At 42.4% G+C, this 13,859-nt stretch overlaps 1 protein-coding gene across 1 annotated transcript; it reads left to right on the top strand.

The window, feature by feature from the left end:
• The first annotated feature begins 774 nt into the window (after positions 1–774).
• Positions 775–13,628, top strand: LOC134102610 (protein shisa-like-2A). The gene is made up of 3 exons (XM_062556767.1): positions 775–1,130; positions 3,195–3,331; positions 12,827–13,628. The coding sequence occupies exons 1-3, from the start codon at positions 949–951 to the stop codon at positions 13,012–13,014; spliced, it is 507 nt and encodes a 168-aa protein (XP_062412751.1). The 5' UTR covers positions 775–948; the 3' UTR covers positions 13,015–13,628.
• Positions 13,629–13,859: the final 231 nt, after the last annotated feature.

The raw sequence follows: 13,859 nt of genomic DNA, 5'->3' as shown, positions 1-13,859 counted from the left end.
TAGTATAGAATCTTGTGGAATCGGCAAGACTCTATTGCGGACATGCATGCAAGATTGATGAACTGCCCTTTACACCTGGCTATTGCCTATCCATTGCTTTTACTGAAGTGAAATCATGCCACACAGTCCTTGGCTCCTTGCTCCTATTTGTTATATCTCCTATTCTGAAGCATGCCTGGTAAAGCCAGTCCAGCATCTATTCAATATAATCTGCTTATGTTCAGCCGAAATATTTACATAACTGCATGAACGAAAAAAAAAAAAAAAAAAAAAAAAAAAATCCACAACGGCGCTATCGATATAATTTAACAACAGAACTTCAAAAGAGGTGATTAGATTAGGTGATTCCTCCGTTAGGGTATGTGCAACCTACAGTAGTTCACATATGTCGAAATAAACAAGTCATCTCCTTAATGTAGATATAAGCAGCTGACTCGGTTCTTACTAATTCCTTACACTTTTAGACATAATTGATTTTCTTGATTAGCTTCTTCATGCCATGTCAGTGAAAGGTTGTTAATCACTATGAGCGCCAAATATGTATTTGGGACTTTATTTAAATCAGCAAGTCAGCGTTTCTCCTGAATGGGCACATCAGCGGGTGTTGTGTGATGTAAAGTAAGCAGCGAGCGCAACAGGGGGAGAGAGAGAGAGAGAGAGAGAGAGAGAGAGAGAGAGAGAGAGAGAGAGAGAGAGAGAGAGAGAGGGAGAGAGAGAGGAGAGACTAGTAAGAGCGATGGATACAGAGGTGCACCGTCAGTTACCGAGAAGGAACTGACTGAGTTGTGCATTTGTGCATCAACCGTTGCCTTTGTTACAAGAACTGCTCTGGCAATCAGGGTTGGACGCTAAAGTGCATTATGAAAAACCTTTGCGCACCGCAACTTGATTTGATCTGAAAAAAAAAAAAGATAATTGTCTCAATTTGACGCCTTTATCCAAACAAGTATGAGCGCCGATTGCACGGGTTATTACAATACGGAAAAGGAGTTTGTGAACGCATCCACGTGCCCTAAGCCGGACAACGATCCGAGAGCCGTGTTCTGCTGTGGCTTCAGTGACTACAAGTACTGCTGTGATGATCCCAACAGTTTTTTCCCGTACGAGTATGGATATATGTGGTGGTTAAGGTAAGGACGTGCAAAGAATGTCTGTTTGTGCCGTTGTTTTGCAGGTAAACATGTTGTGCTACCTGAGAGTGATTTATTGGGCATTTTAACCGTTTTGGAGAACATATTAACCAAAATGGGAGACAGTAGTCAAGCTTTTTCTTTTCTGCACTAAATGGTTGTGTGCCAGCTGTACTGGCTGTGAGAGTTTAGATATAATATGGTCTAACCCCACTCCAGCTGCACTGGCCATCCCTTTATTAACCAAACTAGCTGGATAGCACAAATGCAACATTGTTTCAAATGGCAAAGGTGAATTTACCACCCGACCTTTCAACAGGTCAATGTTTCAAGTCCTGCCAGTCAAATGTTCTGCAGGTAAGTTGCTGACTGGAATAATGCAATCTAAGGGCAAAAAGTACTTCTAAAATGCTCAGTGACCAGTTTGATTTTTGGAATGTCTTATATCATTATAATGCGTTTACAGTAATAGGTGAGGAATCAATGTTGGAATGTATTTTTGGTGTGAAGTGGCTGCTCTGGATTCTTTGATTTTCCACTATGACTAGAATAAGCGAAGTACATCTCATTCATTGGCTTTTTACTCCAGGCTCAAATCAAAGACATTTGAGTCATCATTCCTTATTGATAACACAAGAGTCAATATGTGTGTGTGTGTGTGTGTGTGTGTGTGTGTGTGTGTGTGTGTGTGTGTGTGTGTGTGTCCTCTGACTCTATGGTATTGTGTGATGTGAAAGCATGCTTGACATATTTCTCCACTGGTGCGAAGCTTCAAGCCTGGTACAGAGCAATAAACGCTTTGCAGAGGTTAGTGGGGTTCATGAGAAGACTTATGTGACCTATTGTAAACCTATTTCCACTCTGTGTCCCCAGTGGGCTAACATCCACATCCACAGTTGTAAACAGCTGCGAGGTATAATTGGACAGTTAGTCACCTGGTCTGCATGGATGGACAGTATTCATCCAATACCTGCAGGGCAATGCAAGATCAATAGTCTATTGGGATATAAATGTAACACACTGCACAGTCTGGGAGTGCATCATTTTAGGCAAAGTGCATTGGTAGTACATGTTTAATGGAACCTTAATTAGCATCTTAATATCATCTTGCTGTTTGTGTTTCATGGATATGAAGAAATGCAAAGGTACTTTTCCATTTTGCAAATATTATGTGTGCTATAACTTGCACACTTATTAGGCAAGCATGGTAATGACAACAGGAGGGCAGTTGAAACACCTTGCCTGGTTAAGCGGCATACTTTTTTGTTGTAATCCTAAAACTGCTATTCTATTCTATCTGTTCGGACAGAGAAATGACAGACGTCTTCCAGGAATAGCCCTGTTTGAGCTGTTGTGAAAAAGGAATGACTTGAGATCTTGTTGTTTTGCAAGAAGCACAGCTTCTCGGGTAATACTGCTCAACTAAATGTCAAGTGGCTTTGAGATGTTCACTGGCGGATTTGATGTTGCTTTTGGTAAGGCATCCTGTAGGGGTGTAAAGTACACATATTTGAACCGCATCGTTTAGATAGAAGTTATAGGTTCAATACAGACGTGTACCGAATGCAGTCTTAAACAGTAATCTCTATTAGGCTTTTATTGCGGGATGACTAATTCAAGTCCAACACAATTCAAGACCAACACAAACATAGTGTCAGACCATATGTCATTTTGGGTTGATTAAAGGCAAAGACATTTGACTCCTTTTCAAAGTACTATTTCTGCTTATATGTGTTGAGCATCAGCAATATTGTCAGTATTGAGTTTTATGCTAGCAGTACTTATTGGAGGCTTACTGTACCAAAAATGAACCTAACTGTGACTTCAGTATAACACCGAGGTGTGTACAGAATAATGAATTTTGTGCATCGTTATTATCACACCCCCTAGCATCTTGTCTTTCTCTAAACAGTTGCTGTCAAAGAAAGACAGGAGATAATGTCAGCAATTTTCCTCTCATTTAAGTTGATATAGAAGTGAAATATCCATGGTGCTTAAATCTCTCTCTCTCTCCCTCCTTTCTCTCTCTCTCTCTCTCCCTCTCTCTTCCCTTCTGCTTCTCAGTGTTGGGGCACTGGTGGGCTTGTCAATAGCAGCGGTGGTTCTCCTGGCCTTCGTCATCACCGTGTGTGTGCTCTGTTATCTCTTCATCGCCACTAAGCCTCGGGGACTGGACAACGGCTTGCCTCTGCATGCCCCAGGTACATGCCTGCATCAGGCACTCACCTCACACAAACCCTGCAGGGCTTAATGAGCCTCTTTATCCCAGCGGTGCACGGCAAGATCAATAGAGGACGGCAGCATCCTTTATTACCTTGGCAGGCTAAATTAGCCCCATGACTGGAATTCAGAGTGACATAGTGTACAAATTGTACATAGTGAAACTACGCATTTTGTTAAAGATCCAGTTGGCCTCTGCCAGCCCTTTCCTTTCTTTAGGTGTCACTTTTTTGTACTTAACATGTTAATGGAACACATTTCAAGATAATGTTGGTTGAAAGCTATGGAGGAGACTGAAGGGAGCATAATGTCCCTGGAAACAGCCAGCAATTCAATTCAATTTCATTTATATACTGTAGCATCACATAAGAATAGACCACATTCATTACAGAGCCTATAGCTCGAACATGGACCTTGATTCCTCTTAAGCAAGCACTAAGATGAGGCAATAAGGGGCAAATAAGTCTCCCTTGTATGGAAAACCTTGTGCTGATCCACAGCTGCTAACAGTGTCTTCGGTCTAAGCCAGCGTGGGGCTGGACTCCATCACATAGCCAAAGCCAGATTTGTTCCTCTAGATGAGCATGAAAACCCACCCGTGGGAGAGGAGGAGCTGAATGCCATCAGTATTTTACAGCATACATTTTACAGTTCTTCCTCTGTCACAACAACTCGTTACTGCTAAAGCCCAAAGACAAAAGATGACATTTTCATCTAAAGGTGTTGAATTGTTCGCTTGGCTTGAGCAACTATGCAGTGATTTTGGACCCTTTGAATGTTTTGCACTTTCACTGTTAGCTCAAAGGAAGGCCCTGAGATGAATAAACAACATTATCACACTGTTTACTTTTGTTTTTTTTTTTCATTTTACAAAGCACACTCTGTTCACACATTATTTTGTTCACCAAGAGAAGGTCTCCGAAGAGCTGAGTGATCAGGAGGTTTTTGAGGATAGAGAGGGACGTGTAGGGTAACAACAAAAAGTTTGTATTGCCATGAGTGCAGGCGGTAGAGCCAGCATCGTTCATAGGAGGAGCTCAACAGTCGAGACTCGGTTACATATGTATTAAGGCATTCAAGTGAGTGGGTGCAGAACCCGGAGACAAGCTCAAGCAAGCATTTGTGATTTGGACACTATGCGGGCAGCATCAGGTGACCTGGAGGAGCTTGATGAACAGCGGGGAAACATGCCCTTTTGAGTTAAGAAAAAAGGTTCACCGGAGCAACTCAGATGTGAAGATTTTAAGACGTGGCAAAACATCGAAACGTTAGTCCTACAATGTTGGCACCTTAAATAAATATTTAAAATCTTCACATCTGAGTTGCTCCGGTGAACCTTTTTTCTTTACTACAGTTTGTCCTCTCCCGTTGACGCACCAGAGTGAATTCAGGAGCGCGGAGGACTTTTTGTTTTTTCTACATGCCCTTTTGAGTTGTTTGGATACCAGATGCGCCACTGTGTTCTGGATCATTTGAAAGGTTTTCACTTGAAGAAAAGGCGGTACATTAGCATCAAGTTGCGAGTAGTGCTGTGCGATATGGACAAAAAGTTATATCCCGATATAGGCAATTCTATACCACGATAACGATATATATATCGATATAGAATTTCTACTTAAAATGATATATTTACATCCACACATGAATGCAAATTGTTCTTATAATTTCTTTTTTTTTTTTTTAACAGTTGTGGTTGTGTACAGTAGGTGTAATTAAGTGCCTGTCACTTTAAGAAATACGCGAGAGAAAATAATGACGTGAAACCCAGTAGTAAGCCTAAATGATCTAAATGCCATAGCCTAGATAGGTGTGGTTAGCAACACACATTTGAGAGATGCAAGTGAGCAAATCAACTTGATATTAGCCTATACTTGTGTGTTACAATAGCATCACTTAAACTAGCAGCAATGTCTCGCTGTTAATAGCACTGCTGGGCATACCAGTGTGTGTGAGGGGGGGGGGGGGGGGAGAAGCACAGCCTAGCTTTTAGGGGAGACCTTGCGCGCACCGCTTCTTCAGACGAACAGTCATTCTTAAACATATTGTAAAGTAGGCTAACATTAGGTGTTGTGACATTTTTAATTTCAGGGTATTGCAATACTTTTGTTGTATCGGTGTACCGTGCAACACTAGTCTTTATGCCAACGTCAAAAAAGTTTAATTTGTTTACTATTAGCTGCCTGCGTTCATTTGCCTGGCCACCCATCCCGAGTCAGTAAATTAAGTTTATGTTGCCGGCTGCGAGAAGCGGCAACGCACCTGCAGTTGAATTGTCTGAGCAGTCACAGCCACACACGTTAAAATTCCGATATAAACGGTAGAGGACTGTATCGTACGATAGACATTTTTCTGTCGTACAACGATATATACCGTAGTATCGCACAGCACTAGTTGCGAGATGACCATGTTCTGTATCAGGAGTTGGATGGTGCATTGAGTCAGGAATGGCCTAATTTTTCTCATGTTGTAAAGCGTGATACGACCGTGGAACAGACGTAATTAAAAATAATAAAACAATGAAATAATGAACACAACCTAAAAACAGTTTAACTTTATGCTAATTAGCTATGAGTCGTTTTGGCTGCAAAACGCTGACAACCAATCGGAATGAAGGCGTGCTTCACTTTTGTGGATGTCATAAACGAAATCGAACGTTCGGATCACTCACGCCATGAGCGACAGAATTTTTTACCAGCTGCATTTTACCAGCGTCAAAAGCGACTTTGCAGCCCATTGCAGCCCAACAGCCCAACAGCCCATACAGCATTAAGTCTCCTGGCCTCCATTCCTCTGCTTCTTTCTCGCGTCCAGTGCAGCTCTATGTCCTTTTGAACTCAATGACCTCACGCAAGGCAAGGGATTGAACCTGGTAAGCCGACAAGGCAAAGGAAGAGTATGGAGGAGATGGTATGGTGGAGGAAGAGACGCCCTGTTTGCTGTACAGATTATAGTTCATCTGTGAAAAGCCTTTCTCACACTCAGCTCTTGAGATACTGTGCGTTCAGACCAAGAGCGACTTGAGCTTCCAAAATCGCTCTGGACGCCCTGTCAAGGACGCCGTTGGAAGCTTGGATGCTTTGGCCGTTCTGACGTAGCATTCTATGTTCGTTGCTGGTCGTTTGGTCGCTGAACCGCGTCATAGCTCATTACCATAAAGTTGAGCCACTTTCAACTTTCTCTAGTCGCTCAAGACGCCCAAAACGCGACGCGGATGGATTGGTCGCTGCTGGCAGCTGAGAGAAGTCGGTTTCCATTGAAAATGAATGACTTCCGGAATCTTTGGAAGATCAAGTCTCCCGCGGTGTGAACGCACAGATAGGGACAGTGTCCACCGCAGCCAAGAGGTCATCCAGTTTATATGGGATGAATGTCCCCGTATTGTCACGGTTTTCCCTGAATGCCCTGACGACATTCCATGGGCTATCAATGCAAGACTGCTGGCAGAGCGTCTCAACTTCTCTCTCCTTAAACAGCGTGTCACCATCCTGTGGCCAAATTGTGGATTGAATTGTGGATAAAGCACTTTCATATCCTCTATTAACTTGTTGTATTCTGGTTGGTCTTTCCCCTGTGATAACATGCGTCTCTCCAGATTTCTTGCCAGGCTCCCAAAAGATGTCCTCTGGTCCAAGGTTTTGTCAGTGAGCCGTCCGGCATTCAGTGGAACTCCAGTTACAAACAGCAGTTTTCCTCCACTCAGCGCTGACTCAATAGGCTGTATTGGCCGGGCCTCTCAGACATAGCCTTGAACACCCTGATCTGTTGGGAAATGGCTTTGTGCGCCATTATGATATTGCATTCTCGTTTTTGGATCTCGAGAGAGAGAGCTCTGACAGCTCTTGCAGTGCATCATACATTAGTCCTAAATTGTAAACAAAGGCACGGGATGAGAGGCACTTTGCCAAGCCACTGTAGGTTTCCCGAGTTGCACTCTTGCAAGCAGAATCCTCCGTGCGTGTGTAAAATGTCTATGGAGGGCAGGATAATTTCTCCACACAGCTTCGACTGTTCTGAGACTAGATACCATGCCACCCATCTGTTGTCTAACACCCGACCAATTTTTCACAATTGACTGTTCAAACTGTCAGCGCACTCTTTGAGCTCCACTCGGTTTTTGTTTGATGTGCTGTACAGTGCATAAAGTTTATCAATGAGAATTTTTTAATTATTTATAGTCCCCATTTCTTTCATCACATCACCAGCTGCAAGCTCAAGCCGATGTGCAGAGCAGTGCCATTCCATGATGTTTGGGAAGTGGACGGTGCATCACTGATGCGTCCGAGCATCAGTGATGCACCGTCATGTGTGAGACTGATGAGTGTTTTTGAGAGAAAGGCCTTGTCTAAGTTGGCGTGGTCTAAGGCATCCAACAGTTTGCGGACAATGCCTTCTGAGCCAAAATCATCCAACTGCAAATCGTTTACTGTTTTTATAATATTATTCTTTAGAATAGAATACATACTTTTTTGATCCTGTGAGGGAAATTCGTTTCTCTGCATTTAGCCCAATTTAACCGAATTAGTGAACACACACAGTGAGGTGAATCACACACTAACCCAGAGCAGTGAGCTGCCTGCCCAACCAGCGGCACTCAGGGAGCAGTGAGGGGTTAGGTGCCTTACTCAAGGGCACTTCAGCCGTGGTGGACTGGTCGGGGATCGAACCGGCAACCCTTCGGGCACAAGCCCGAAGCCCTAACCAGTACACCACAGCTGCCAACAATATTTACCATATTTGGCTCACATTAATGTTCATTTTTAACATGTTCTTCTACATCCTTAGTTGGGTACTCCATGATCCTCAGAATGTCCATCTTAAGGCTTACTTTAAGATGGCATAGGCTTATCAGGGAATCGATGCACATCTGTGATTGGATGCATAATCAATACTAGGTAATCATTGTACTGTATGCAACACAAGATATCTTCACACGCATCCCATAATAAGCCAAATACACACATGGTTAACGCAAATACAACTAAAATAGCCGACAGCACATTATTCATTCACGCAGACACACACGCACAGAATTCTAGGAACGCTTACTCAGCAGCAGTTTAAAACGTTTGTTGTTGAACAAAAATCTCTGCTCTCTCTGCCAAGTTCACCGATGCACCCCAATGGTAAGCATTTATTTATCTAATGTTGAATTGTTAAATTGTAGTATTTGTAGTCTATGTACTTTGTAAATAAGGTAGCCTGTAAATGCTATGCCTTCATGTTTGTTTGTTTGTTTGTCAACTAGGTTAAAGTTAGGCCTACCCCCATGTTGTGTTGTCAAATTAATATTTAACGTTATGGAAGTTCATCATCATTACAGTTAGGTTACTCTGTAGTCTCATAATTGCCTTAGTTCTTAGTACTTATTATATTCACATGAATTCAGAATTTTAGGCTGAAGATGAATGGAGATGAAGGTGGCTGAAGTTCGCAAGCTAACTTGGGCTACATTTGTTTTGCAAGTTTTACTCTGTAATAGGTTAAGTTAATTTCAAGTCATCAACTTTCATTAACTGTTTCCAGTAGTGCATGTACTAAGACATTTGGGAGATAGCGCTAACTAGACCAATGTTTGACCGAGGGAAAAAGCTTCTGGGGGAGGTATGTTTGGCTCAAGGTCATGGTATAAAGGACCCTCGGGTGAAATCACTCTGAACCATCCCTTTAAAGGGACACTTGATTAGCATTAAGCTTTGTATCTTTAGAAAACCAGTCATGTTTTTGAATGGTCGTGCATCATTCCCTCAGTTTGCCTTGAGATGGGAGAAATACGGATTTCAATGTTGGACTTCCTGCTTTCAATGATGCAAAAATCATCATTTTACATCATTGAAAGCAGGAAGTCCTATTCATGGGTTTTATTGAAATCCGTATTTCTCCCATCTCAAGGCAAACTGAGGGAATGATGCAAGACCATTCAAAAACATGACTGTTTTTCTAAAGATGCAAAGCTTAATGCTAATCGGTGAAGTGTCCCTTTAATGATCTTACACGCCATGCAAAACTAATGTCATATCAACATCATCTTCAGCCTGGTTGGTTGTTTTATATATGTATTCTAAAATACTAAAGTTACACTTCTAAGTAGCCTGCTTGTTAAGTTCAGTTTCTTAAAATCTAGAACGGTTTATGTTTTTCCTTCTATTTCTGTTAGAAACTTGCAATTTGGAATGGTGGAGGATCGGTGCTGACTGGAACCGGGTGATCCACAGATGCCAAGTGAAGCACAGCACAAGTGAATTTGTACATTACGAATGAATAAATTGTACTTGTTTTTTATACTGATGTGAAGTTGTGCATTGTCATTTGTGTGAACTCATGTAGCCTTAAAGGTGAACTATGCATGTTTTATTTTAGCTTAATTTGCCTTGATTAGCTTTCATTGCAATGGTTATTTGACTTATTTCGGGTTGAATGATGGCTGTCTCGCTTCCCCCTAGCGCCTGTGAACGGAAAAACCACGCTTGCAAGTTTGTGCCACTGGGTCGGTGGCACTGACAAACAGAAATGTTCGCAGCCTCGCAATCATGCTCATGAGAATGCAGACTGACCGATTGAGCAGTGTTGTAAAATATACACGCTAAGGCGGGGATCACACTAGCCAGCGGCAAGCGGCAGGTTTCCTATTGTTCTCTATGGTTCGGCAGCGGAACGGTGACAACGCTTGCGTAACGCTAGCGTTGAGTAAACTGGGAGTTGAACTTGGTTCAACTTTGAAGCGCAACGCTCCGCACATCACAATCAGTTTTAGAATGTTTAGGTATTTTGACCAATCAGATTCGTCTAACAACGTAGCAGCAAAGATTGAACTTAGCAACGAGATAGAATGTTTTGGATGTATTATTATGGTCTGAGCGTTGCGTTACGCTTGCCGCTGTCGCTTGCCGCTGCCGCTTGCCGCTGGCTAATGTGATCCCCGCTGTAGGGGAAGGTCTGCAAAAAAACCTGCAAGCGTAAAACGAGAAAAAACTGAAGAAATCACCAAACCTGTACAGTTCCTCTTTAACTTTTGCAAGGAGTGAGCCCATTTTAATCATGGCACCAAATAAAAGTTTGCTGATAGCCTGGTATGACATTGCGTAAACATTATTACTGCAATATTACATATTAGTAACAAACGTTACTTGCGGTTGGCCTACCAAATGACGTCAACTCTGTACAATGTTGTTTTGACGCTGCAAACACATGGCCAGAAGGTATGTTGTGGTGACCAAATGACTACTTTCTGACAATGTGTTATCTGGGAATTAATGTCTAATGGTGAAGGGGGATATCAACTTGACTCTGGGCTATCTCATAATAGTCTGTTAGAGTGTCACTGAGGGTAGTTCTGGATTAACTGACTGAAGACAGTGGAAGATAAAAGAATAAAATGCATCAGTGTCTTCTGAATATCAAAACCATTGTATTTTATTATATTACAGACCACAGTATCATCATGTTACTTTAAATCAATTTTAGCTGATCTGGAAATTCAAATATTCTCTCTTCTATTTTGGTATAGCTTTCAGTATTCTAGAACATGCATCAGTGAGTAGCTTTTCCGGGTGTCAGCACTGGCTACACTTATCTTGAAGGCACAGATGATCATGTCTCACTATATGCCTTTGAAGCTGCTGTGCTGTGAGATATAGACTCAGAAGCTGGATGCCCCTCTGAGAGTCTAGCTTCCCCGATAGCAGACATCATTTCCAAAACACCATTTCATAAATGTTTTTTTGTTGTTGAAAACAAAGGGGAAATTTCAGACAAAAGCACCACAATCATTGATGATTATATGACTTCCATAGCCAAGTGTTCATTAACAATGGTTGGTGAGAAGCTTGATAAGACAATTCACTCCAAATCAGTTGTGATGCAGAGGTGCCATACAAGGGTATATCATTTTCAGACTCTGACACACAGTTAATGTTTTTTGTTTTGTTCGTGTGACTGACTACATATCATATAACTGCATGTAGTAAAGTAGTATACTATTTTTGCAAATTAGTCCACTCTCTAAATAACCTCCTCAAGGGGTTAGATTAATATTTACTTAGCTCTTGGAAGTCTGTCTGTGAACTTATAGCTGTATGCTTCGAAATGAGTATGAGTGATGAAAATACATAGAAAGAACCGGAAAAACACACATAGCGTGTCAAGTGTTTAAGCATACTGTCACATAGCACTACAGCTCCAGCTGATTGGCTCAATTGGAGACATCCACAGAGAGCTGCCACTGCCACTGTTGCACAGTGGGAACAGATGGACACATGGGTGCTGCAGCATCTCTACAATTAGGATCGAAGTGCCCATGGGGACCCAGGTTCGAATCCGACCCACAGTTATTTCCGACCCCATCTCACTCCCACTTTCTCCCTATCATTCTTCACTGTCTTAACTTAATAAAGCTGTTGTTCTCTGGGCAGAGTAGACATTAAAGCCATCTAGCAGATCAGCAGGTCGGCGAACCCTCAAAACTGAGAGATCCTCCATCACTAGTGAAATCCTACAGACCTCCATTCATACCGGTCTGACAATGCTGCAGCAATTTTTTTTAAATGTTGTTAACATTAAGCTAGCCTGATGCAGAACAATACTACGGCTTATACTATTAACATCAGGAGAGAATGCACTGACTTCACACCCACACAAAGCAAATAACTGTAACTTAGAGAAACAAAATGTGCACCCTTAATCTCTCACCATGATCTTGTTTTGTCTGAGGGGAAAATAATGGGTGATTCAGGGTCGTGGCTGTGTTGTGGCAAAATCTGCAGATTTCTCACAGAAAGACTTTACCTCAGAAAAACCCTCATACACATACACATGACCCCCAACACACACACACACACACACACACACACACACACACACACACACACACGTACACGCATACATACATGCATAATGAGGGATGACTAAACAGCTATCTGTGCATGAGATTAAAGAAGACACTTTGCAATTATAATGCAGTGTACTCTCTCACAATAATGAGACACAACAGCCCAGGTAATCAGACAAAACATTCCCTTGTCAGAAGCTGTAAATCAGGCACGTACCGTTCAATTAGCTAGCAGTCAGTTGTAAATAGAGTTGATTATTGTTGAAAATGATATTGGATTTGCACTGCTGCCAAGACCTCAAACTGAAAATCCCATTTGTAACACTGGGCTGTTTTCTCTGCAGGATGCCAGCTCAGTAAGAATAGGTTTGCTGGGGCATGAGAGGGAGCCCTATAGCATTACTTTAGCAGATAGCAATACACCTCTCCTTGACTCTTTCAAAGATTGAGGTTGCCACCTTATGGTGACGGTTGAAGATTTGAAATCATTGTCTGCCCTGATGCAGCTGGATGCTATTAGTGCCTCATTCAAAACCGATCTTTACCCTGTTTGCAATTAATCAAACACTTTATCTGTTCCCCAGTTTCAATGTACTATCTCTGTCAGTATAGTTTGTGAGAGATTGTTTGTTTTGGTCTCTGTCTCTTGCAGTAGGTTCTGAGCCAGGCACGCAGGAGGGTTCGAGCCAGGCCGCTGCCCCGGCGGGTCCCCAGGGGTTCCGCAAGCATTTTTTCCGCAGCAAATTGGACTGTGACAACCAACCGCCGGACCCTGACCGCCTCTTTCAGCGCTGCTTCATGGCCACCGTGACCACCATCAACATCGAGGGCCCCGGGTAGAGAGATGCTGTCCCCAGCCTGCCAGACTCAGCCACCAGCCTCCTGAGCCAACCAGAAGCTTGGCAACATCTGTCCAAAATCAGGATTCTCTCTATGTCATTCCTCTGTCCTTATTCCCTCAAACTCCACATGCAAAAGGGTTGCACTCGTATGCACTGTCTGTAAGAACTGTTGGAAGTGTACTGCTCAGTTGCAGTGTATTCTCTTGTCTCACTTCAGTGAAAAACATCTGAGAAAAAAAAATGTGTATTCAAAACATCTGGGAACAATCCTGCCTATTTCAACATGAAGAAGTGGTTGCCGGTTAATTAGCACCCAGACAGTGCCTTTTATAAAGAAGAACACAACTAAATCTACATTATCAGTTATGTGTTAAGTCAATTATGCCATGGAACGTTTTTGACCAGAGACTTTCACATTTTTGGTGCAAAATGCCAATTGATTGCATTCTGGACTTTTATGCGCTGATAGTTTCATCAAAGCATCAAGTGGTTGCTGCCCATTGCTATTGTTCTGTGTAGTTTATGCTGATGAGCATCTGATGTTGTATGGAGGAATGAAGACTGTCCCTTTGGTGTGGTGCTCAGGGGCTCCAAAATGTTCTGGGATACCGTTGTGAGCAGGGCATGAAGTTAACTTTTTTGGCCACCAGCCATTGTGGCGGGTGGATTTTGAAATCCACCAGCCACTGTGTTCTCTTACCAGCCATATTTTGTGTCCAAAATAAAAATGAACAAAACTCAGAAAATTGAATGTTTTTTGCACTTGTGCAGAATATACATAGCCTGAGCACAGCTCATCACTGGAGTAACGTGCAAAACTTCGGGTGATAAATCTCAAATCTC

Source organism: Sardina pilchardus, chromosome 15 (assembly GCF_963854185.1).
Source record: "Sardina pilchardus chromosome 15, fSarPil1.1, whole genome shotgun sequence".
Taxonomy (NCBI): domain Eukaryota; kingdom Metazoa; phylum Chordata; class Actinopteri; order Clupeiformes; family Clupeidae; genus Sardina; species Sardina pilchardus.
Note: the sequence above shows the minus strand (reverse complement) of the source record. Positions and strands in the feature narration are given on the sequence as shown.

What these genes read in the sequence shown, in the direction of transcription:
- LOC134102610 (XM_062556767.1), top strand. Translation starts at nt 949, where the DNA reads ATGAGCGCCGATTGCACGGGTTATTACAATACGGAAAAGGAGTTTGTG. An exon ending in GGATATATGTGGTGGTTAAG is followed by an intron (nt 1,131 to 3,194) that starts GTAAGGACGTGC and finishes TCTGCTTCTCAG; the next exon opens with TGTTGGGGCACTGGTGGGCT. An exon ending in CTTGCCTCTGCATGCCCCAG is followed by an intron (nt 3,332 to 12,826) that starts GTACATGCCTGC and finishes TGTCTCTTGCAG; the next exon opens with TAGGTTCTGAGCCAGGCACG.